Source organism: Equus przewalskii, chromosome 8, assembly GCF_037783145.1.
Source record: "Equus przewalskii isolate Varuska chromosome 8, EquPr2, whole genome shotgun sequence".
Classification (NCBI taxonomy): domain Eukaryota; kingdom Metazoa; phylum Chordata; class Mammalia; order Perissodactyla; family Equidae; genus Equus; species Equus przewalskii.
The window spans coordinates 53,452,508-53,478,296 of NC_091838.1; the positions used below are offsets into that span (position 1 = coordinate 53,452,508).

At 35.3% G+C, this 25,789-nt stretch overlaps 1 protein-coding gene across 6 annotated transcripts in view; it reads right to left on the reverse strand.

Annotated features, from left to right (window-relative positions):
* ANGPT1 (angiopoietin 1) overlaps nucleotides 1-25,789 on the reverse strand; it is a 241,338-nt gene that overhangs the window by 49,101 nt on the left and 166,448 nt on the right. For 3 of the 6 annotated variants that reach the window (XM_008523700.2, XM_070630826.1, XM_070630824.1), the window contains exons 4-5: nucleotides 23,304-23,533; nucleotides 5,689-5,816 (exon numbers count right to left, since the gene is read on the reverse strand). In XM_008523700.2, coding sequence (XP_008521922.1) covers nucleotides 5,689-5,816; nucleotides 23,304-23,533 — 358 coding nt within the window. Of the gene's footprint in view, nucleotides 1-5,688; nucleotides 5,817-23,300; nucleotides 23,534-25,789 lie in introns of all 6 variants that reach the window. The other 3 variants (XM_070630821.1, XM_070630825.1, XM_070630822.1) reach the window with 1 other exon arrangement.

Below are 25,789 nucleotides of genomic sequence, written 5' to 3' on the forward strand. Positions count from 1 at the left end.
TTAAATTACTATTATCTAGGTTATTAAAATTGTATGCACTTAAAGTTTTAAAATTACTCACAAATTTTAGAAAAGGGCAATTTTCATTTTAAATAAAGGTTTCCAGTGACTTGGAAATGTTAAGGAGTGCTGAGAGCAGTTCTTAGATAAAGACCCAGAGAAAGTCAGAATTACACGGGGAGAAAGAAGTTACCCAGGCAGATTACTGCGTTGGAAGCTGAGGTGCAGAGAAGTTAAGAGGTTGGACATATGCTCCACAATTCTTATTAGGACTCAATAATAACAGCAACGAGAACAGCTGCCATTTGTGGAATATGGACACAATAGAGCTGAATGGCACATTGGTTAGGGGCGTGGAATTGGGTGCTAAATTTCCTGTGTTCAAATCCCACCTCTGCTCTTATAGCTTTTGCAAGGATTAAATGAGTCGATCCATAAAGAGTTTTTAGAATAGTGTTTGGCAGAAAATAGGCTCTGTCATTATTCTCATCTCTTAGATGTATTTTACATATGAGATAACATGTATTTGTATTATATATTATATATTCTGTATATATAATACCTCACATATTATATAGCTTACTATTATATATAACATTACATATAATTTATTATGAATAATACAGAATGTACAAAACCAAAAAATATAAAAGTTCAGTAAATTGTCCTTACGATTATGATTACCAGCTTCTTGTTAATAATACTGGCATCACTAATCTTTGAGCATGCTACTTTTTATTATATACATATATACTTAAGAAGCTGGACTCAAGCTAGCAAAAAAAAAGAAATGCCATGTTATTTCTAGTCAGAAGAAAAATACAAAGCCTATGCTTAACAGATGAAGGAAGTTCAAGAAAATAGGTGGTTTGTTTCAAAAGATTTGAGACATAAAAGGACTTGAAACGTTCACTCGCCAATATTGTGTGGTCTGTGCTATCTGGCGGTGTCCTTCCTGTAGACGAGGGCCCTGCCACATTTACTATGCCTGTTGTATTTATTGGTCACATGACTTGGGCTTAACTCTATCCAAGAAAAGATTGAACTGGCTCCTATCCCAGGCAAGGTCAAAGCTTTCAAGCATTAAATACCTTTTAACATAATATGGAGATTTAAACCCAAACAGAAAAGGGAAATTTGATTCACATAGTTCTTATGCTTTTATGCTCCATACAAGTTGGAATGATTAGGCTTGTGGATGTTAATTATTTTTCCATAACCTTAAATAGAAAAGGCTCAACACATTTGTTATAGTCCTTTTCCAAGAATTAGGGGAATTATGAATTCAGAAACAATTTTTTAATATTTTACAATAAGCAGAGTTATGATTTAACGGTTTTCTTTTTGAATGAAACTAAGCAGACTATGAGGCATTTGGTTCTAGAAACTTATAAAATACAATGGAAAGTCTTATTTCCTACTGCTATGCATAGAAGGGAATTCAGAGAGGAAAATAACAACAAGCCACTAATAATAAAAAAGCAAAAAATAAATACATAAATGATCTAATCTTCCTTTTCTATCTGCTTAAAAAATTTAATAGTTCTGGAAAACTGCCTTTGGCTTCCCCATCACATTTTACAAGGTAACACTTTTCTAACTTTTGAAGATAGTCTTTCTTGGCACGGAACGATGTCAGTCAAATCAATAACTGTATAACAATTCTGTGTACACACAACTTTAACTCTGCCTAAAAGAGGAATAATTCCTGTTGATAGTTTTTGTCACTTGCCAAAATAGCCCAGTTATGTCGACTGATCCACATCCCACATATCTGAACTTTCTGTTTTGTTCTGTTTTTCTATAGGCTTCTCTTGAGTTTCTTACCCTTGCTAGAACTTCTGCAAGCATTACAATGAGGAAAGCTTTTGCTAAGCATATTCAAACGTAGCACCAAACTTTATATCTACAAAGCACAATGCACTTGGGAGGGTGAAGCTCCTAAAGATGCATTTTGCAAGCACTTTTTGTAGGACTGAGATGATATTGATGATCTCTATCAAAACAGGAGAAGAAAATGAGATTACAGGCTAGAAGAAAAGTGGCGTGGCTTAAAATCTGAACACAAATCAATTTTACATAATTTTCTGGTAACAAACGCTTATCTGTGTCACTCACACAGGTTCATATAAAAAATCATGAATAGTGCCACTTCAGCCGTTACTCCAATAAATGATTATCTTACTTAGCCCCCTGTTAAGATGCTACAGTCTGGAACTGATTTCCTTTTTCACAAAGCCTGTGTTCAATATTTATTAACTACATGTTTTGGGCAAGTTATTTTTCTAAAATAGGGATAATGGGAGCACCCATCTCATAGGCTTATTGGAAACAAGTGAGTACCTATATGTAAAGTGCTTAGAATAGCTCCTGGCAAATTGTAAATGCTCAGTACATTTGAACTATTGTATTAATTAGCTTCTAAATTACTCTGGGGAAATTCATACAATATTTTTCTTACTATGCCATGCTATGTGGCTATAACAAGCGATTTTTTTAAAAAAACTACTACCTATAAAAAAGCGAAGGCATAGTAGTCAAAAGTATCCATAATAGAACACTATTACTACTTGTGAGACAATCCATGATCATAAATGGAAAAGAATAAAACGAGGGAATGAACACCTAAGTCAAAAAAAAGACCAAAGTCTTCCTTCTTTTTGCTCAGTTACCTCCCCCTATTGCCGCACTCTGCTACCATCTCCAATAAAACTAAATCTAATGATAGTCCTGACCAGATGAGGTGGAAATTCTCCTTCTTCCGTCTGAACAGCCATGAGGCCACTTCTACAGAGATAAAACTTGCCTCTTATAGGCTTGTACTGATGTTACCGCTAACCTGCTCAGGCTACTGTCTTTTCCTAAGCTCAAATTTTAGAAGTTTAGTCCAGCAGATATTTGACACTTGGGGATTTAATATTTTAAATTTCACTTATTCAAGAACGACCCTGAAGCTCTGTAATATGCAAAATCCATTATTTTGCACAATGTAAGTTTAAATCATGCCATCCTGATGAAGCCAACACAGGAGTCAGCCACTGATCTAGTGAATTGGATCCTCCAACCCACTCTTTTCTGAAGATGTGAAAAGCAAATTTATTCAAGATTATGAGTTAAGATATGATACTTTTCGTTCACCCTAACAGTAACAGTGGTTCTGCAAATAGCCTGTGCATCATTTGCACCTCAAAATGTTTTGAAGTAAGAGTAGTTCAAAACACTAGTTGCAGGGGTGGCCCAGTGGTATAATGGTTAGGCTTGCATGCTCTGCTTCAGTGGCCTGGGGTTCGCTGGTTCAGATCCCAGGTGCAGACCCACACTGCTCATCAAGCCATGCTGTGGTGGTGCCCAACATACAAAAAAAGGAATATTGACATGGATGTTAGCTCAGGGATAATCTTCCTCAAGCAAAAAGAGAAAGCTTGGCAACAGATGTTAGCTCAGGGCCAGTCTTCCTCACAGAAAACAAAATAAAACAAAACAAAAACGCTAGTTGCAGTTATAAATAAATTAAAGTTCATGGAATAATCAAAACTTTATTTGAACTGCCCCTCTGCCCCAGGGCCATTGGCAGTATTGGTGATGGGGTGAAAAGGATTCTAAAAGTGTGAAGGTTAATCCAAAACTTTAAAAGTTAATTTCATTTTTATATTTGTATGTATCATAGAACCGTTAGTAGTCTAAAGAGAAAGTCATTTAAAATTTTTAGTTAACTTTTATCTTTAGAGTCAAGGCACGTTGTAGTAGAACTGACAATAATTTAGGGGTTCTTTCAGGTCTTGGGCAGCACTGTAGGTAAATTACAGAGAGTTTTTATGTTAGCTCCACTCTGCCCCCCCGGGACAGTTTCTGACACACTTCACATATCATGTGTAGGTGTGTCAGTGTGTGGGTGTATATACATGTGCATGTGTGTATGAATTGAATTTAAGCTTAAGTATGATTTTAAGATATGGGCAAGTAGAGTCAGGAGGCTTCATATCACATGATCCAAAGAATCCAAAAGCCTCCTCCTTACGATGTTACCCTCTTCTCTTTACTCCTAGACTTGCCATTGTACCTTCAGAGTTTTTTGTTTTTTTGTTTTTTAATCAAATGGAGCACTTGATTCAGTGAAGTCTTTAACAGAAGCTCAAAATGAAAAACAAGTGAAACCAAACTTCTCTGGTAGGTGGCCCAGGTAGCAACGTATGGAACTGTGCTTCCTGCCTTTTTACCCTCTGTGCTTTCTTCCCTCCATCCCCATTATGGAACAGCATGGAAGGCCTCTTTTTAGAAGAAAATTTTGCCCTAGCCCGTGGAAAAAAAACCCTCAAGCTAACTTAAACCCCTAATCCTTGTTGAAATTAAAAGAGAGAGGACGCTGGTGGAGTCCAGACTCTCCCTCTCGACAATTACATGAAATCTGGCAAAGTGGTCTCCAAGATTCATTTCCCTCACCATCAAAGGAGACTAACAGTCAAGAAGACTAAGTAAATTAGGTTTACTTACTATATAGTACATAGAAGTGTGACATTATCATCAGCAGGTCATTTATCCATTCATTCATTTGAGCATATATTTATTGAGGACCTACTATGCGCCAGAAGCCATGCCAGATCCCAGGAAATCAAGATAAAAAGGCACAATCTTTGCCTTGTAGAACTCTGGTAGTGAGAAAGTCATGCAGAGTTCCTGGAGGAGATTAGGGGAAGCCTTCCAAGAGCATTTGCACAGTACCCAGAGGAAATGGTGACATGGGACTGATAATTTAGGTGGGCAAAGAGAGGAAGAAAGTTATTTCATCCTTTGAGGATGGAGCACTGCAAGGGGGGCCATGGGCATCTAGCTAAAGCTTCTATATACTGGAGAGCAGGGCTCTCCTCATGGCTCTCCATACACTCTGCTTTAAACAGACTGTCTCTATCACTACCCGTCTACAGTGTGTTATAATTATCTGTGAAATAGTGTGTTTTCATCACTACAGTGGGATCTGTTTGTTCTATATTGTGTCCCTAGCCCGTGACTGACAAATGAATGACATCCACTTAATATGTATTGAATGAAGGAATGGATGGACGATTTAATGAATAAATAGGGAGAAAGTATATAAAAGAGATGTGAGCAGGAAGACAGTGTTTGCTTACTTCAAAGTTTACTTTGGATCCTGTTCAACATACTGATAAATCCTATCTTCCAACCCACTCTTTTAGGTAAATATGAAAAGCAAATCATTTCAAGATTATGAGTTAAGATAGGCTTCTCTCACCCTAATAGGAGCAATGATTCTGCAAATAGCTATATGTCCCTGGCTTCCTCTCCACAGTATTTGGACTGTAGATGATATGTGCCATCTGGGTCTTTGGGACTTTGGAAGATGGCTCCTAATTCTTCCCCATGCACTTGAAGTACATGTGACCTCAACATGTAATCTGTACAAGGCAAGCATTTATGAGCAATGGAACATCCCAGGAATGAGCAGAGAATAAACAGAAAATTTTGTGTGAAAGAGGGATGGGAGGTGGGGGTTGGGGAAGTCTGTACAATAGGGTTTTCATCTTTTATGGACCTGGGAAACAGAGTATCTTTGGGAGAAAAAAGCTCAGGCATATATATTTTAGGTTTAACAAGCTCACAAATCAATCTGATTATTCAGCAATTCAACTAGGATCTGCTTTACATCTCGTAAACAAACACTTCTGGTTTTACCTTTTTGGGTTCTGGCATATTATTAATATAAATAGTGTAGATTCCACTTTTATTAAAACCAGCTTGATATACATCTGCACAGTCTCTAAATGGTTTCTCTTCCTCTTTTTTTCCTCCCTTTAGTAAAACTGCAAAAAAAAAAAAAAAAAGATTGCAATTTGTGAATAAGAATATCAGTACCGTTAGTACCCAAATGGACTCCAAGTATAGCTAAGCAAGTCTTCATTTCCTCCAAATAAACGTCAATATTGCACTTACTAAAAAATCAATCATAAAGACAATACTAGATTTTGAGCTGACTCACAAAATTACAAAATTAAAGGAAAAAGCTGTAGAGCAATTTCTAACTGAATACTTCTTACATTTTGCTTAATTTCTTAAATCTCGTTTTTCTCTATATCTTTTCCAGAACAACAACTCAAGGGACAAATGACCTGATCGTGTAATACCTCCAATTGGTAACAATTATGTCAATGTTCCTGCAAAATTTCTAAAATGTTCTTACTTACATTTCATGGGAAAGTTTTTTAAAAAATGCTGAAACATTTTTGGAGGAAGAGGAGATGAAGATATCTAATTCAAGTATAAAAATATAGTATGGAGGTTTAAAATGCTAAAAGTAGGTAGTAATGTTTCTCCATAGCTTTATATTGAAGACCTCCTAGAAATCTTTATTTAAAAAAATTCTTAAAATAATTAGATTTAGAAAGTAGAAAAGAACCTCTGACCCAATTTAACTACCTAGAAAGAAAAGGGAGGTAAACTTTGTTTTTTATTTAGTGACCTGAAGTTCAACTATCAGGCAGATGATACACGAAAAAACAAAAATGAATAAGATTTGAAATTAGGTTATATATGAGAGGAGCTCAGTAAAGGCTAGAAGTCACGGGGAAAAGTAAATTTAATTAGAGATAGTCTCTACTGAGAGCTTTATTCACTGAGCTTCACCCATTAAGTTCTTATTAATAAGATCAAAATACAAAAATGACCCATAATTAGTAGTCCTTAACTAAGGATATAAGTAGTATATTTATAAAATATTTATGATTTAGCATTTTCTAATAAACGTATGTTATTTTGGTAACTTGTCTCATTAGCCATTTTCTAGAAGTTTTTAAGATTAAGAATATTTTACTGTTTTGCCCTTAAAGTCTCATGTTATTTGATAAATATCTGCTTTCAATCACTTTGAGTCACAGTAGTCTCCATAATAAGAATACAAAAGGTAAACAATGAATCAATGCTTTTAAATTGATTTTAAATGCTCTAATAATCTAAAATACTAGCCTGACTTAAACTTAAAATGCATGATGTTACTAATTTATAGATAATTAAAAACAGTCCGATCTTGGTGGAAAGAATGACTATCTCAATATAAATATTTCAAATTTTCAAAAATAATTATATTTCAAGAAAGTGAAATATCCATGTCAGATATGTTCCCACAACAAAAATATAGAATTATAACATTTAATAGTATCATGGTTTTCTATGTAGCTCACGTTTGCACTAATGGTTTTGTCCACTTATATTAATAATTAAGTCTAAACACCACCATAACAATTGCAATATCAATGCAGAATAAGTAATCAGAGGACTGTGGGTTCATACAACAGGGGAGAAGCATTACACAGAATGTATGCAAATAGAAATTTAAAAATAAATATATGAATGCTTACTCAAAAACCATCTTTAATGGCATTGAACAGTCAATGGATTGTATAAAGGTATCGTTTTCAAAAACATCAATGCTGTTCACTTGTGCTTACTTATTTTAAGCTAATGGACTGTTACTTTTCTAAAACAAAACCTTTCTAAGTTCTAAATACTTGATGTTCTTTTGAAAAGTTGAAAATAACCAAATTAGATTTAAAAAATGGGGATGTAAAGAAATATCAACTAAAATTTATGATCCCTTGAGAGTATGAAGAACACAGGAAGATGTGGTCAACAGGAATTCACTGGTAAACCCATTTTCCTTTTCTGTGTGAGAGATGGAGAAAATCATTTATCTAAGGAGAAAATACTTCTCTTGTTGGATATACCACTTCCTGCCCTCCCTTATTTAGTTATGTAAGGAGAACACATTCCCTTCCCACTTCTCTGCCACCTTCCCTCCCCTTTTCTTTTCCTCTTCAGGAAGATGTGGGTGAAGAGGCTGTTGTGTGGGAAGAGGGAAGCTATTTCACACATATTTTCAATAACAGAGAAAAAAAGAAAAAGTTGGGTATCATCTTATTTTTATGGAAACTAATTGTATAAAAATGTTATCCAAGCTATGAATGTAAGTCCTATAACTGGAAAAGTCGTTTGAAGATCCTACCATAAAAGGTACAACTTATACTATGGATTTGTTGTTGTTATGGCAACATATCTGATGTAGATATTTCATTCTTTTGAAACATAGTTTGGTATTTTTGAAAAAATGAAATACGTTCTTTCCAGAAAAAGTCATTTTTTCCAGAAAGATGAGACTGTTTGTTTTTAATTATTTATTAATTAGCAAACATTGTGCTTGAAAGTTTGATCCAGGCTACATTTTTGAGTATTATAGCATTTAAAATCAATTTTAAAGCTCCATTCAGAGCTTACCTTTGACATTTGTATTATATACTATGCTTTGAAGAAGGCCCCTTCTATAAGGGTAGATTGACCTTCAGAGTTTTTCTTTCTTTTTTTAATCTATAAAGTGAGAAGTTTTAATCTATAAGTGAGCATATCTCTGAGGTAAGTATGTGAATTACAAAACACAGAGCAGACTGACTGAATCATAATAAGTACTCAAGAAATGGTAGTTATTATTATTGTTGTTATGGTTAATAATAATATTATTAATGGCAACATTATATTACTATTCTTTCTTCTGGACAAGGCACTAGCAGGCTGCAGAAGGCTAGCGAGTCCAGCCAATGGAGTGGTGAATCCTGCTGTCTGTCATTCTGAAGTCCAAATATTGTAGCTGACTAAATGCAGGGAAGTTACAATTGACTGGGTACATTTAGGATCATATTTAACCGGCCTCTACTTGTCAAAGTTGGCTAATTGGCTTATTTTATTCATTGATTCATGTATTAATCAGGTCATACCATTGTTGTTTAAGTCTAAAAGAACCCAGGTAATCTAATCTTGCTATATATTGTAAGCTTGTATCTGAATAGTTAAGTTTTAAAGACTATATCAGATGAAATGATATATGATGTAAATACAACACGTTGATTGAGGAGGTGTTAATCTCATAACTTTAATTTGCATGATGAATTACTTTCTTTGTTAAGTCCTGGAGAGTTCTGAAACTCAGTGTTATGATTAGATATTGTAAAACTGGACATGTAGTAACATTTTTAAAACATAGGAAGACAATAACAAAAATGAATTTACTGAACATTACACGTGTCAGAACTAAGGATACATTTTTGTAGGAGCCCTTGAGATTGAATAAGATGGAAGATAATGCCTGCGGGAATGTATGGTAAATGAGAGACAGACATGGAAAGCCTGATGGAAGAGGACAAAAGAAGTATCAACTAGACAGAGCTGGAGGAGTGACCTGGAGACCTGATACAAGTGTTTATCTATCTGTCAAAGTGGTTTAAACTTCTTATAATAATAGACTGATTTAAAAGCATGAATTAAAAATTGATCTTTATAAAAGTTCTTTCTTTGACCACATACTCTTATCTTTTCCTCTCTCATTCTTACTTAATGAATTTGTCTTTCTGCTAATTCAGAATCTAGATCCCCACCATTTACCTTCAGCCCATTCCTAGCCTCCCATTTCTTTTGTCCTACTTCCACCTCAGGGTCAGTCATTAAAGAACAGTTTAGGGAGAATTCAAAGCTCTCTGTATCTACTGACTTCCATCCATGAACCCCTTGCATGGGTGGATTCTGACCCAAGGAAGGATGTTTATTCACTTTCTCACCCTCACTTCTAGATTGGAAATAGTAAAGTGAGGTTATTTACTGCCATCCAAATGCATGTTTTTGAACTTCAGCTGTGCTCTCCATGCTGCTCAGACAAACCCTTGGTCATTTCTAATAGACTTTTGATTACATTTCGTGAAGAATGTATTTCAAATCTTTCCACTTTTTTCAAGACTAAATCTCACTGCTATCTTCTCTCACTCTTCACATATAACCTTGTTTTAAGGTTTACTATGAAGGTCAAAGCCATTTGACATGTCTTGACCTTCTTCCTCTTTTCTATAGAAGCTGTCTTTGCTGATCCTTCCCCTTGCTTTATGTGTTGAACTCTCTTAGTCCCTTTTCTACTTCTTTAATTGTGCTTTCTCTTTCATCTTCTTTAGGTTATCTTCCTCTCCTCACTTACCATATAGATGTCCACCAAAATTCTGTTCTTGGATGTCTATTCCTTATAAATCTACTCTTTTTGCAAACTATCTATCATGGCTTCAAACTTCTACAAAGAAGATTTCCAAGATGCAAGCATTTTTGACACTGTGTATTTGATTCATTCTTGACCTCTAGATCTGTATTTCTACTTGTCTATGGGGCAGTTCCTACTGCTACCTCAACTTTCCTTTGTTTAGTGTTGCCTAATCTTTCCAAATTCTATTCAATCTCTTTCTCTTACTGGTCCCACTATCCCCTTTTAGTTGTCATCAGTTAAAAATTAATGAAAGTCTAAATATAAGACAAATAGACTGAGTCTTTTCAATCAGTTTTTCAATTAAAAAGCCTGCCTTCCGACCCTCTTAGTTTAGTCCATTGCATATTAACTTAACAAATGTTGATAAAACATCTTCTATTTGCATGACTTTTCCTAGGCAATGGAGATATAGACATAAGAAAACCACAACCTGCTCTTAACGTGATCACAATAATGATCATGTTAAGATGATGGGAGAAAACCTACTATATTAGTGGGTCTTCTATGATAGCTCATGATAACTATATCCATGTTTAGTATCATCCATGATAGAGGAAAACCCAACTCAAGGTTGCTTAAGCAAAAAGATAATCCATTGAATCATATAATATATGTTCATATATTAAATATGTTCGTATATATATGTTCATATATATTATATATGAACATAATTGAACAATCTAGGATAGAGTTTTAGGTAAAGCATGATCAGGTTTCAAACAACATGAATAGGAATTGGTTTATCTTTTTCCTGATTCACTTGTTATTGACTCTCTACCCGGTCACAAGATGGCTAGCAATATAATGTTTCCAGTTTAAATATAGCACCAGAGAGAGACAATGCACAAAATTGCTATCTTGGAGGTGTGGATCAAGTGCATCGGGAGTACGTAGGGAGCATACACTCTGTCTGCCAGGTAGACCTGCGGAAAGCTATTCAGGAAGAGATAACACCTGAATGAATAAAACATGTAAAAAAGCTTACCTGAACTAAATTATAAGAGGCTGCTATGCCAGTTCAAAGACTTTACCCACACCAATATCAGCAAAGAGATCTAGCAAGCCTTAGGAAGGAATCATTATTCATTCTTTTCATTTAGTCTTATCTGTCCAACCAAATCTTTGTGATCTAAAAGGAAAGAATAGGGACACGAGCAGGTGCACGTCTATCTTTCACCAGCCGACATTCAGTCAATAAGCAATTTGACTCCAGGAGCTGTTGACTTTATCTAGCTCTTCCTTTCAGTTGCCCGGCCAATTTCAATCCAGATGGTGTGTCTGCCACCAGGATGACTTCAAGGAAGAACCATGAAAGCTGCGGCAGAGGGTCACTTCAATTCAGATGAACCCTCAAGAGAAAACTTCCTGGAATGTGGAATTGGTAATTCTGAGTCTTAGCAAACTTAGCAGAGAACACGGAAGGCAATTATCCCTGCTACCAGAGATAATGTAAAAAGCCAAAGTCCTTGATGCTACTCTTTTCCTAAAAAGTTGCTAAAAGGGATCAATTCTTCAAACATTCTTTTTAAATCTTAGATGTGGCTAATGGTTCATATCTCTCGAGTATTTAAGAAACATCAGAATGTATGTGGATCAAGTGATTGGTTTAAGGATTATCCTTGTAGTACTTTTTCGGCCATCACTGTTAGGGAGATAATAGTACCAGGAATTGGCCTTAAATCTGTGATTTTCAATACAACAGGTCACTGAGTTAATTGAGCATACAGATAAGTAAAATGACATATCTGACAAAGTACAAACAATTGATTGATTGTAATCTGTACTCTTCAGCCAGGTGTGTGGGCATTTTATGGAAAGACCATTTGAAGATACTCTTTGGAATCCTAATTTATCCGAAAGGCCTTTTAGAAGTGGAGAACGGTAATACCTTGCATTTCAGCGGTGTGGAAAAATTAAAAGAAGGCTTGCAGGCCATATTCAATATTTCAATATTTTGTAGGTAGATGTGAGGGTGAGAGAGACTTACCAATGATTTCATAAATGCATATCACATATGTATAGCTACATAAATACATAAAAGCTTTATGCTTCTACATTGAAAATTTCAAAGTTTGTATTTGATTTCATATAAACATATGCATATGAACCTAAATATCTGTGGGTTTATATCTCAACACGATTGTTTTTAACCTACAAAAATGGCAATCGTATATGATTTAATCTAATATATATACGTATAAATGTACGTATGCATATATAAAATATGAATTGCTATATCACAATATAACAAACATGTGATATATTCTATTTGTAAATAAATTTGAATTGTTGAGTTAAGTAGCTAAAAGCTCTCTTTTTTAAAATGTATTATTCGTTTTCTCCATAGTCCCCCCACCCCTGGCATAAGGGAACACAAGAACATCATTTACTTACTGCATTATTATTTTAATTAAATTTTTGCAAAAAGAACTATTTTTCCTCTCGTTTAAATTCTTTAGGTGTATATATTTTGTAGGTAATCTGTAAAATCTTAACTATCCATCATCTTCTTGGTGGAACTATAATAATCATGATCATAACAAAATCAACCAGAATTAATGGAACACTTACTATGTGCTCAACTCTGAATTTCTCGTGCTAAGTATGTTTTATATGCTTCATTTCATTTAATGCTCATAAATATCTTGAGGCGGATTTATCAATATATGGTTTTATATATGAGGAAACTGGATCTCAGAGGTGCTATCTGACTTCACCAAAACTTATAGGTAGTGAAAGTCTTTAACTAAGAAGCCAAGAACCTTAACTACTTTTTACTGACTTCTGGAGCAAAGTCAAACCCAAATAGAACTCCAATGAGTTATCTGTCACAGAGTCCCCAGCAATATTTAGCTGACTAGGTCACACCCAGGGTCTTGGGTGACTCAGGACAAGACTTAATTCTGAATGGATACAGGCTCTTCTCATGCAAGTAGGAAGTATGGGAAGAGTGACAGGAGGCAGAAATGAGAAGAAAGCAGAAAAATGTTGAGAAGAAGATAGAAGAGAGGCATAGGCAGCAGAATTATCTGTGAGATGGGAACTCTCAGCAGAAATGTGAAGCAGCGATGGCCCACAACTTCAAAAGCTAATGCAGAATTAGGAAGTAAGAGGTCCCTGAGCAGCCATACTGGATTTAATAATGTCCATACCCTAAAGCCATGCTGACCAGGATTTACCCCCATTAGTTTTAGATATTATTCTCACAAGCCTCATTGCTTGATTCCCAGCCTATGGACTATTTGCTAGAAGCCACAAGTTTAGAGCAAAGGCCAGTCTTGAAGGTGAGAGTAGGCATATGTGTATGTGTTTGTGTGGGAGTGTGTTTGCATTCATCTTCTAGAATCAAGCACGAAGACAAAGAGAAAATGGATAATTTAAAGCTTTCTGTGTGTATAAGGAAAAGACAGTACATTTTTAAAAGTAGGCCAAAATAAGAAATGATAATGGTTTGGGCAAGTATATAAGATAAGGGATAAATTATATGCTTTTCCAAAGGCATCGTGGTAGTATGATGCAAGTTAATTCTACTGATAATGAATTAAGTTATTAGAAAAAGCTTTAATTTTATTTAATCTTCTCTTAGAGGAAAAATAGGAGAGAAGATATAAACAACGCAGGATGTTTATCATCACAATATTTTTCAATTTTCTTAAAATGTTACTACTTAAAAAGATACATTTTAGGGGGCTGGCCCCGTGGCTGAGGGGTTAAGTTCGCGCGCTCCGCTGCAGGCGGCCCAGTGTTTCGTTAGTTCGAATCCTGGGCGCGGACATGGCATTGCTCAACAGACCACGCTGAGGCAGCGTCCCACATGCCACAACTAGAAGAACCCGCAACGAAGAATACACAACTATGTACCGGGGGGCTTTGGGGAGAAAAAGGAAAAAATAAAATCTTAAAAAAAAAAAAAAAAAAAAAAAGATACATTTTAACTCTCTGGAGAATATATTACCCATTATGTATAACTGTAGGTATATATTATATATATATATATATATATATATATATATATATATATACACATTTTTAATGACATCATGATATATGCATAAGTTAATAAACTGTTAAGTCTATGTGGACATGCAAAGCACTCTATGCCATAGGTGGATTTTTATGGTACTCTTTTTTTAGTTTAGAATATTGAAACATCAAATAATTCTACATATTTCTACTTTATTTTGATTCGTGTATTTAAATAAATTTTCTAATGCTTCTCTAGTGTGAAATGACTTATGCACATGATTGAATGCATATTCAATGTAAAGCAACTAAGAATAAAAAAATTGACTAAATGTTGAAAATGGATTTATACACAACTTTTGTTTAATTGAATGATCATTCATTTTTCATAAAATTCATTTCTGTGTTTTCCCTTTGGGCCCCAGATGAGCAGTTATGAGTGCTACGTGACGCTTGCCATTTGTTTGGAAAGTCATTTTGTTAACAAAGATATTGCAGGTGTTTCATGTTTGTTAATTTCCCACGTAATGTTTTCAGCCTGACTGTAATATATTGATTTTGAACAAAGGATTTCCTATGCACATGAGAAAGCTTCAAGGGCATGTTTTGTGCCCTTTTATGAGTAGACAAATCATTGATTTCAGCAAAAGCCATTAAAAATGGAATGAAAGTCCTTGGGTTTTGCTGTAAACATAGAAAGTAGTTGCCAGATGCTTTTAAAAACTGACCAAAAAACCCCACAACATCTTCATTTTGAAGTTTTAAATAAATAAAGGCTGACTGTCACCATCGGTATGTCACTTTAATTCTTACTCTTGTAGTGAAATATACTTGAAGAATAGTGCTTAATTGCCAGCTGAGGCTCTACATGCGATTCTGCTCTGAACTTAGGGCTTCCTCAGTAATTATGATTGATGTCAAATCATGAGAATTTATGGAATGATGATGGAAGTCATACAATTTGCAGGTCTGTGTAGGACACCAGGCAAACCTAAGGTGTATGGTACTTTTATGTCAAGCAACCTGGCAGCAGTGCTGGGTCTAGAACTCAGATGTCCAGATTCTTGTTCCTTCTAGACCACCATGTCCTGCCCTCTAGATGGTGTATGTCATAGCTGCTCCAAGACACTGGTGAGGAGACCATCTCGATCTAAGTCCTAGTTCTAGGGACGTGGGTAGGATTAATTACGGTTGAGATTCAGTTTATTTGTGCATTTGTAACTGTGTACATGAGGCTGAAACAACGGCAAAACCTTTCTTTGGAACCAAATCTCCATTACAGTTAAACCCACGGTCCAATTTCGCTGTTCTACAGGAACTCATGCTGGTTGTGAAAACGCAATGTTCATACCTAAAAATAGTCATGAATACACGCAAAGACAGGATAAAATTAAAAGCGGTTTGACTTAATTGATATTGCATTTAATAATTTAAATTCATTGAAAATTTTATGATTTACTTATCTGTTCTTGGTAGGTCACATATTAATGTGATTCCTTGTCAGAGACAGTGCCACTCAGAACATGGACGTCCAAGCCAGAGGTGGGTGAGATGCCAATGCACATAGACTTAGTCATGATGCTGGTATTCTTTAGTTGAAAATAATGATAAACTCCCATAGGAAGCTAAAAATGTTTTTTTATCAATAGTTTTAAAGGTTCTTTGCATTTGTCTTTGAGAAAACTCTTATGCTAAAAATCAATATTTTGTTTATATATATTGAAGCCTAACTGTACAGTTGCACTATTTCTCAGGGTTTATTTCTTTTTTCTCAGTTCCTAAAGCATAAGAAATTTCATGAAGGTTTCACTCTATGGTTTATGTGATGCAAACATTGAATTATGTTAATAACATGTTTTTCTCTTATTTTCTCTCTAAGTATAGGTGCTATTTGGCTCAGTGTAAAGCACCACAGCTTATCTGTAACTAATGTCCACTGCCCCATTATGATCCTGGACTTAGAAAATATCTGTTGAATTGGACTTAAATGTGGATGAGTCCAGGAAATGACTTAGTTAAAATTCTATTCAAAATATTTTGTGCTTCTTTGCTTTCGCCAATCAGGCCATGAAAAGCACAAGAGAAGACGGAACGGAGTTTGCTCATGGTAATGTTGGAACATCAAGGCAACACTTTTCTTTTGTGGCCTTTCACCCTGGTAACTTCCAGACCCAGCTGGAACCAGGAGATATCCCTTTTCAGATAGCCTAGTTTCTGAATTTGAAACTCTAATTCCAAAAGAGAATTAACCACAAAATTTCAAATCTCCCCCGAAAGATGTGGTTTAGAAATAGTTCATGGGAGAGGTCAAGGACTGTATTATTTTTATTTTGTTATCATTAGTTTGGCTATCTGCTATTCACACAATTTTTTTAATAGAAATTATGACTTTTCAAAAGGCAGATAACACGCTTCATCAAAAAGGAGAAATATACCATTTCCAAAAATAAATAGTTACTTTCCCCTTAAGCCATTGGGTTTTATGAAAGGAAGTGCTAGAAGTGTGGTTCATTTTAAGGAAATTGTAAATGTTTGACATATAATTTTCTGTCAAGATAAAGCATTTTCCTCATTAAATGGGAACAAGTGCTCTCTGTAGCGTTCACCGGATGACTTCCTGTATTTTTCTTTCTTTTTCCACCTAATGTTAAATTGTGCATTACAAGTAGTCAACGAAAAACCAAATATTTTACTCAGTCAATGAAAATGATATTTTCTATTTTTATCAATGTTTATATGAGTGACATTCAAAATGTTTTAATTTCCTCCCATCGCTTGTGATGTTTTTAGAGTGGTTCTTAACTCAAGGGACTTGCGAGAGTTCAAAGTGTCTCATCCCTTGACTGAATGATTTACTTCACAAACTCAACAGACACTGCACGGGAGGTAAATTCCTTTCAGATGGTAGAATTGTTCTGAGAACAGAGCCAAATGTCTCCTCAGCACTGGGAAGGAAGCAAATGCCTCATTTCCCCTTTTCTGAAGGCCACAGGACTGAAAGTAATGATCAAACGTTCCATACCACTGCAATCAGCCTCTGGGAAAGACACTTTAAACCAAATAATTTAGATCACTTAAAAATTTGTAGTATCAGTCATTGTGTCTTTCAGATGATGTGAAAGGAGTTTTTAAAATGAATTTCATGAGAAGCTCTTTATAATTTGAAATTTGAGCTTCATATTAGGGAACTAAGTACATAAATATGCTTGGGTCTCTTGCCATTTATTTTTAAGTTACTTTTATTCTTCTCTACCCTGTGTGCCTTTCTACCCAAAACTGCTGCCGGTCCTTTCATATTCAAGTTTCTTGGATGTGGGTAGATAACATTTTCCACTTTTACTTCCTCCTATTCATTTCAGTCTTTGACCTATGCAACTGAGCCATATACTTCACCCAAACTCTTCCTTCAGAAGGTCACTTCCCAGTTTCAAATTTCACTTTTCAGTCTTTTTTTTTTTTTGTATTTGACCTTTCTGCTTATTTGCCACTAATCTAAGATCTTTCATAACAGTCTTTTCTCCCTGCCATAACACTGCTCACTACTGGTTTTTCCCCTAATTCTGTTTTCTTTTTGGTCGCTTTTTATCTATCCTTTAAAGAACTCCCAGTTTTCTGTCTTTGATTTTACATTCTTATTACTATAAAATGAATTCATAATCTTAGTATGTAAATTCTCTGAAATTGTACATAAACTTGTGCCTGGGTATTTGCACTAAGGGGGAAAGAAAGTTAGGCTAGTTTTTATTAGATTCTCAAACACATCTATAATCCCCTCAATGGTTGAGTCATTGCTTTATACGCACTTTCAAGGATTTCACTTGCTGCACGGCTTTCCCACTTGTCTCCTCTGAGGACAATCTGGTTATCCAGATTTCACTCGTGAATTCCTGATTCCTATTCCTCTGCCTTCCAGATTCTAATTGTCCTACAGTCACCTCAGCCAATACGCCCAAAACTAAACTCACCTTCCCCGTTTAACCTGCTTCTCTTCACATGTTGTCGATTTTAAGGAATATCATCAACATCTTCTCAGCTACTCAACCCCAGAAATTTGGAAGCTCTATTTGACTCTACTTCTAGTAAGTTGTTATTTCTTGTTGATTCTAATTCTTCTTTGTTCACAGATTTCCCCTCCACCTGTGTTTCCATTTACCCCGTTTGATCTTGCCAACATTATTTCTCTCCTAGAAGATCCTTTTGAGAATCTGTTGAAAATCATTGTCAACTCTACTTTCCCTCACCATCCTAGAACAGTGGATAAAGTACAGATTCCAGAACCAGACTCTCTGGGCTCAAATTTCACCTTGCTCACTTGATAGCACTGTGAAATTTGGAAATTATTTACCTCTCTGTGCTTAGTTGCTTTATCTGTCATATAAGGTTAGTAATAGCACCTAGCTTATAGAGTTATCAGAATTAAATGAGTTGATATATGCAAAGAGCTCAGAATATTAGCTTGTACTCTTCTAAGTATTTGTTAATATTTTAATAATGGCAAGAACACCTATATGGTCCCTCTGTTTCCAAGCTTGTCAACTTTCCAATATATTCTTCCTATATCATGACTGGGGTAACTTTTCTAAAATGCAAATGTCACCTTTGTCCTGATATATTGACAATGACTCCTTATTGCTTTCAGGTAAAAAAGGCAGCTTCTTTGCTCTCCTCAGTTCACCTCTCTAACCTCATCTTTCCCTGTTCTCCTGCCTTTGATTCTGAGATTTATGCTATTCATTTGGATGTACGCTCCCGCCCAACCCCCGTTCCCATGACTCCTGGCAAACAGACATGTTGTTTGAGCTCTCTGGAGTAAGATCTGTTTTCTTTATTTTGAAGACTCAATTATTATCTCCCCGTTAGAGCCATCCTGCCTATGTTTTAATCCTGGATCCACCTTTTCCAGCTATGTAACCTTGAGCAAATTATTCAAGTTCCCTGTAGAATTTATAAGATGAGGCTAACCATAGTAGTTCCCTCATACTGTTGTGAAGACTAACTACTGTTGTTGTGATATACAGCTTAAGCAATGCCTGAATCATAATAAGCGTTCAACAAAATCCTTAAAAAGACTCTGCAGACGCTGGATTCTGTGTTCATCCTTCTGTCTCTGCCATGATTTTAATATTTCTCCTGTGTGTTGTTAGTGCCCTGGCCTCACCTCTAGCAAACAATTATGAAATATCGTTGTTTATCTGTCTCTTTCCCCACCAAATTCTAGTTACCTTGAAGCCACAGATTGAATTATATCTGTCCCCTCTTCCCTGATCTGAACAGTATCTGGTGTGCTATAGGAACTCAGCAAATATTTGTTAAGTAAAAAATGCGTGAATATCCTCATCCCCAGAAAAGAATCTCAAACAGAACAGTTGTTGCATAACTATTTTTTGAATGAATGGATAAATTTTATTAATCACATCTTGGTCTAGCAGGAGTATGCTCCAAGCTGATCTGGACAGTAAGACAATCAGCCCATGTAATTTTATGATGGAGCCTAAATCCTACTTTCTTTTAAACTTTTCTTTCTTCCCTTTTTTTATGCTTTGTTAGTAATTAAATTCTTGATCACATAATATGATGTTTGCCTTGTGTATGCTGATCACGTGATGATGTTTTAATTACCTCTGAACATAGATGACTAGTGAAAGTTTGATAGTCACTGTGCCTGATTATCTTCCCCAAAAGAATTCTAAGCCTTGTTTCCATGCCATTATCAATGTAAACTATTTAATTCCTGCCATAACTGTGAATTACCAAAAACCTAAAGCAATCATCTAAGCTCTGACACTATGAAAACATTGAGGGCAATATTTCTTTGGTGGGCAATGATTCTACAAATAAATGCAACCAAATGTTTGCAGACAAAGGTTAGACAAAAATGAATGTGTTACTCAGAAGTCTTACAATATGGATGCAATTTAGTATGAAATGACTATTTGCCTCAGACATCACTATTGCCTATTCAGAAAAAGAAGAAGAATGTTTGGTGAATTATTTCAGAAAATGTATTTATTAATTGTATTTAGCTTAAATGGATCTCATGACATTAGTAGGAAAAGTTCTGTGAAACTAAATAAAAATATTCCCTATATGCAAAGATTGATTTATAGTCCCTAGGCCAAATGCATGATTGGGAAAAGGATAAATTTCCTTTTCTTACTTTTACCATATAACTTTAGTGAGTTATAAGCACTTTAGAAAACATAAAAATAAAAATAACTACAATCTTTTGAGCATTTACTATGGATAGGCATCAATGCTATGTGTTTTACATAAACCTCTTTTAATTCTTGCTATAAAACCATCAAGTATGTATTATGATCCCATCTTAGAGATAAGAAAACTGAAGCTAAAAGAAGCTGCTTGGATGATTGTCAACAGTCACTCACCCTGGAGCATTATATTCAGACATTTTCTGTGAAAGAAATTTTATTTATAGATAGCACTTAATAAATTTGTGTGTAGTTAAATCTTGTCACTTGGAGAAGGAACTAAAATTTAATGAGTCAGTTACGTCATGTGCTCTTTGCTTTTATAGGCAGTATCTAATTTAATTCTTTCCTTATCACTGTGAAGTAGACACAATTATCTTGACTTTATAAATGATGAAGCAGCTTCCTAAAGGTTTAATTAGTTGCCAATGACAGAAAAAACCCACTAAAAATTTATTTTCTTGCCTTGTAGTATTATATTCAGGCTGTCACCATAAATGACTGAGTCAAGTTGGAACCAGAGGAAACTTAAGGTCTATTAACAGTTTTGGCTTTTTGGATTATAACACAGTTCATGATGATTTTGCAAAATCTTTTAGAAGACTACTCTTTGAGTTTTTGAAATATGCATTTTAGAAAATTGATGCATTTATTGTGGTGTATTGATTTTGGCAACTTTGTATATATCTAAATTTCAAAGTAGAATATTTACATGTAAGCTTTTGATAAGTAATAAATCCATTTGATAAATGAATTTTTGGTCATAAAATTAGGGAAAAGTTTTTACTTATGTGTTTTAGAATTAGAATGAAATAAAAGTTCGTTTTAGCAACTGGTATTTAATCCAGTATTGCCATTTAAAACTTTAAAGTCACCATAACTAAATACTATGGCACCAGTGAAAATGAAGATATGCAGAGAATTAAAATCTTAATCGATGCCTTAGTGAGAGGCATTTTGTGTCTCTTACGAGTCCTTAAATGACCAAATATTTAGTTAGAGTACTAAACTGTGGGATTAAAGAAAAAAATATTAACAAGAAGCAAATAAAATCTGTGGTTATGAGACCACAGAACATTGGAAAATAGGGCAATCAGCTTACGGTAGGATCACAAGTGCTGTAGTTAAATCAGGATTTATTTTAGGATTGTATCATTAAAAAGAAAATATTTATCTAGAGGCCTGAAGTATTAGGCAATTTCTGTCTCGAGTATTACTTTTTTTATTTTTGGATATGCTATATCATGGAACAGACAGAGGTACTTTTCTCACACCCTGAGTGGATGTTAAGGGTAGCGTCTATCAGGAATGCCATTGAAATTGTTCAATAAATGTTTCTTGAATTTAACAAATGTTTGGTTGCCTTATGTTGCACCCAAACGCCAAACCTAGCCAGTGATTTTAATTCTGAAGTCACCCCCTCACCTCTAAAAGTTTACAGACATATTTATTAGATAAATACTCAGAAAAGAAGAGAAATTATGATAAGCAGGGAGACATATGAGCTCTGTGAGAATCACCAGAGCCTGATATTTCTAACATCATGAAAAAAAAGAACTACTCGACTCCATGTGCTTTAAGTCTCCTGATGATAAGAAAAACATGTTTTCAATCTTTCCCCAAATGTATTCAGTTCAATATGAGAATAGATATGTCTCATATTAATACTTAATTTATAAATACTCATGAGCTCTATTAAAATTCTCTGGCAAAATCTTACCATGCTTTCCTTCCAGTGGACTCTAACTCAAGGTTTTGGCAGGCTCTGACTGATTAGCAGGTTTTTTCCTTCCCAATCACATTTCTGAGCACGCCCAAGTGGAGCTCTGGGAACTCACTGTTTAAAAAGTATTCTTTACAAAGTATATTAAGGCCTTGTTTAGACTATCTAAAGAAGATATAACTCAAGGTAATGGAGTGTAATAGAGAAATGTGAAATGTCTTTAAAACAAGATCACTTAATATGGAGTTATCCTCTATACTCATATCTATACATGAAAGTATGGAATTGAGCTAATTTTTCATATAGCTCAAGCCCACTATTAAATTAAAGGAATCTCCACATTTTGTATATTGCATTTGCACACAAAGCCTTTACATGAATGCTCATAAGTCACAGCTTAATGACAATCATAACTTTCAGATGTAAGTGGTGTTCTCTTTCACTCATCACCATTTACCATTCCATCTTCACTCAGAGAAAGGCTGATCAGTGAGCAGAACTACAGAAGATGACCTTAAGCTACAAGCTTTGAAGAGCTCTCCTGAGGCTCAGGAGAGGTTCTGCTTCAAGTGGACAAGTGCACACAGAGGCACTCATTCAATAATTCTTGGGTAGATGGATGGACAGATGGATGGATGTCTTCTAAAGAGACACAGGCCTGCAATATTTCCAATGGTTAAATGGTTCCAGATATTCTAGTGATATTAAAAGTTTGTATTTCCACTGTCAAAAAGACACCACAGAATAGATGTGCCTAGACTCCTTAGTTAGGTCTCCTCTGCACAGAACTAAGCATAAGTGATCTTGATAAAGACTTTTAATAACAAAAATTCTATCTCCCTCATAATAGTTATTGGGAACTTCTATATCTCCTTTTCTCTGCAGGCAATTCTTCCCTCTCACCTTCTGCAAAAGAAACAATTAATATTATTTTTAAAATGGGAATTCTCCTGAAACTTTCCCAGGTACTCTTAACTAATCTTTAGCATTGGCTAATTACTGTCCTGTATAATTGTGTCTAACACCACCACACCAAATAGTTATCGATGATAGTATAGATTTTATCTAAGGTTAAAAAGACTAAGAAAGAAAGAAGAAAGTAGAAAGCCCTTTTAGAAAGATATTGTGAATTCAAGCTTATGAAGACACTCTGTGAAAAGTTAAAAACGTGAGAAAATTGTCAGTGAAAACATTATGAAATGCTTCTAAGAATAAAGTTCTTTTGCTGCTTTTACATAGCAATCAATGCAATGTAGAAACTTATATGGAATATTTACTTGCTCCATATTAAACAAAATATTTACTGAAATGAGGAAGAAATTCTTACCACCTTCTTTAGTGCAAAGGTTGACGAGGTTATGCACTGTGTCCATCAGCTCCAATTGCTGCTTCTGAAGGACACTGTTGTTGGTGGTGGCCCTGTTCAATTGTTTCTCCAGTTCCTGGATTACAGATGTTTGACGAGTAACCAAGCTTTGAAGATTCTCTTTCTCTTCCTTTAAGGTGTCCAGCTCTTCCTTGTGCTTTCCTTCCATTTCCAAGATTTTATGTTCTAATATACTACAAGGAAATGAAGATAAGATAAAAATGCTATACAAAAAAATTGTACAACTAATTCCTGAGTTTATTTAAAGGTAGAAATTTTATTTAAATATTTCACCATGGAAATTGTTTTTAAGGGAGAGACTCAGGATATATATATATATATAATATATAATATATTTTTTAAATCGGAGTGACATATACAACATGTCAAATGAATTATTAGACTAGTTGTTGTGAGAGTAGTGTTTATTTACTAAATATAATTTATTTCCTAGGGTTTATCTCCTATCCAGGGTAGCTGATTTGGACCCAAATAAGTATAGTCTGGAGAAGTTTCATTAAGGAAATGGAGCCGATAAAAAACAGAATAGTTCAGAAAAAGAACGTATGAACAGGGGCCGGTCCAGTGGCACAGTGGTTAGATTCACATGCTCTGCTTAGGTGGCCTGGAGTTTGCAGGTTCAGATCCCAGGTGCTGACCTAGCACCACTTGTCAAGCCACACTGCAGCAGCATCCCACATAAAAGAGAGGAAGACTAGCACAGATGTTAGCTCAGCAACAATCTTCCTGAAGCAAAAAGAGGAAGATTGCCAATAGATGTTAGCTCAGGGCCAATCTTCCTCATAAAAAAAAAAAAAGAGCATGAACAAAATACAGAAACTATTTTTTATTTACTTTGCTTCATTCATTTGGGATTCTCAGAACATTAACAGTGATTAAATTTTGTAATAGTTCTGTGGGGTCAGGGAGTAGTATGTTGATGCAGAAAACACAGGACCAGAAACTAAGCTATCTAAAGTCACAATGAACTGGATTTCTTGGGATTTTTGGTGCCTGGTCACATATCATAACCACGAGCTTACTTTATCTCTCAACCTAAGCTTCAAAATGAGGCCTAAAGTCATCACAAATTCCCAAATCACTGAATAATTGATTCTGAAAAGGAAGATCACATTAGGCTGGTGGCATGGTCTCACAGTAGGATTTGGGGTGCTTTGCTCAGGGTGATGCGATCCTCAACTGAGAACCTTCTTTCTCTCAGAATGCTTCAAAGGATACTCCCCTTGCGCATTGCACATTAAAAATGATAGAGAATGCAGAAGCACTCTTGAATCCTAGCAACTGACTGGAAATAAAAGCATTTACATTTTATAGAGTGTGTAATATACTAGTATTCTTCAGAGAAAAGCCTTATCCAGTTTTCCCAGTTCCATTTTCAGAAGGTTCAAACAGTCCTTAGTTTACAAGGTGTTATTCAAATGTAACATACCAGACTAAGTACTTAATTTACCTTGGAGAGATATAACAGTGAATCATTCCTATAAGTTTTGAAAAAGGGGACACTAGGGAATGTTTTAAATTTAATACTTAAATCATAAAATAGAGTATGTTTGAAGAGCCAAATTTTTCAACTCCATGTACTGGGGAACAAGCTGGAATATCCAATTGTCCTTTAGATAGATTAAGAAATGTTGAAAGGGCCAGTCCTCATGACCTAGTGGTTAAGTTTAGTGCACTCCACTGTGGTGGCCTGGGTCCACTTCCCGGGCACAGACTTACACCACTTGACTGTCAGTGGCCATGCTGTGGTGGCAGCTGGCAGACAAAAACAGGAACATTGCAACAAATGTCAGCTCAGGGAGAATCTTCCTCAGGAAAAAAAAAAGCGTAGAAAGAACTGCCCATGGGCATTCCAGATCTTTGCCAACAAACCTGTCTCCCAAGAAAATGCAGCTTAGAATATGGCAGGAAAGTTGCCTGTTGAACCAAGCTTGGAAAATACTAGGATGCTTCTATGTATAAGACTCTACTGATTTACAACACCTTTAGTAGCATGACAAGATTCACACGTGAAAATTTCACATTGAGACCCATTAGGGGCAGCTCTGTGATGTCTGCAAGATAAGAAAAGCCATGTTTCTGTTTTATATATACATATATTTTTAATTGCAGTAATGTTGGTTTATAACAGAAATTTCAGGTATACACCATTGTATTTGACTTCTGTATAGACTACATTATGTTCACCACCAAAGGTCTAGTTTGAATTGCTTTCATTCTATGGGACACCAACCGTGAAATAAGACCTGACCTGACTGGTCATTAAGCAAACTCATTGTTTTGGTGAGGAAGAGTGGCCCTGAGCTAACATCTGTGCCAATCTTCCTCTATTTTGTATGTGGGATGCCACCACATCACAGCTTGATGAGCAGTGTGTAGGTCCGCACCTGGGATCCAAACCCACAAACCCTGGGCCACTGAAGCAGAGC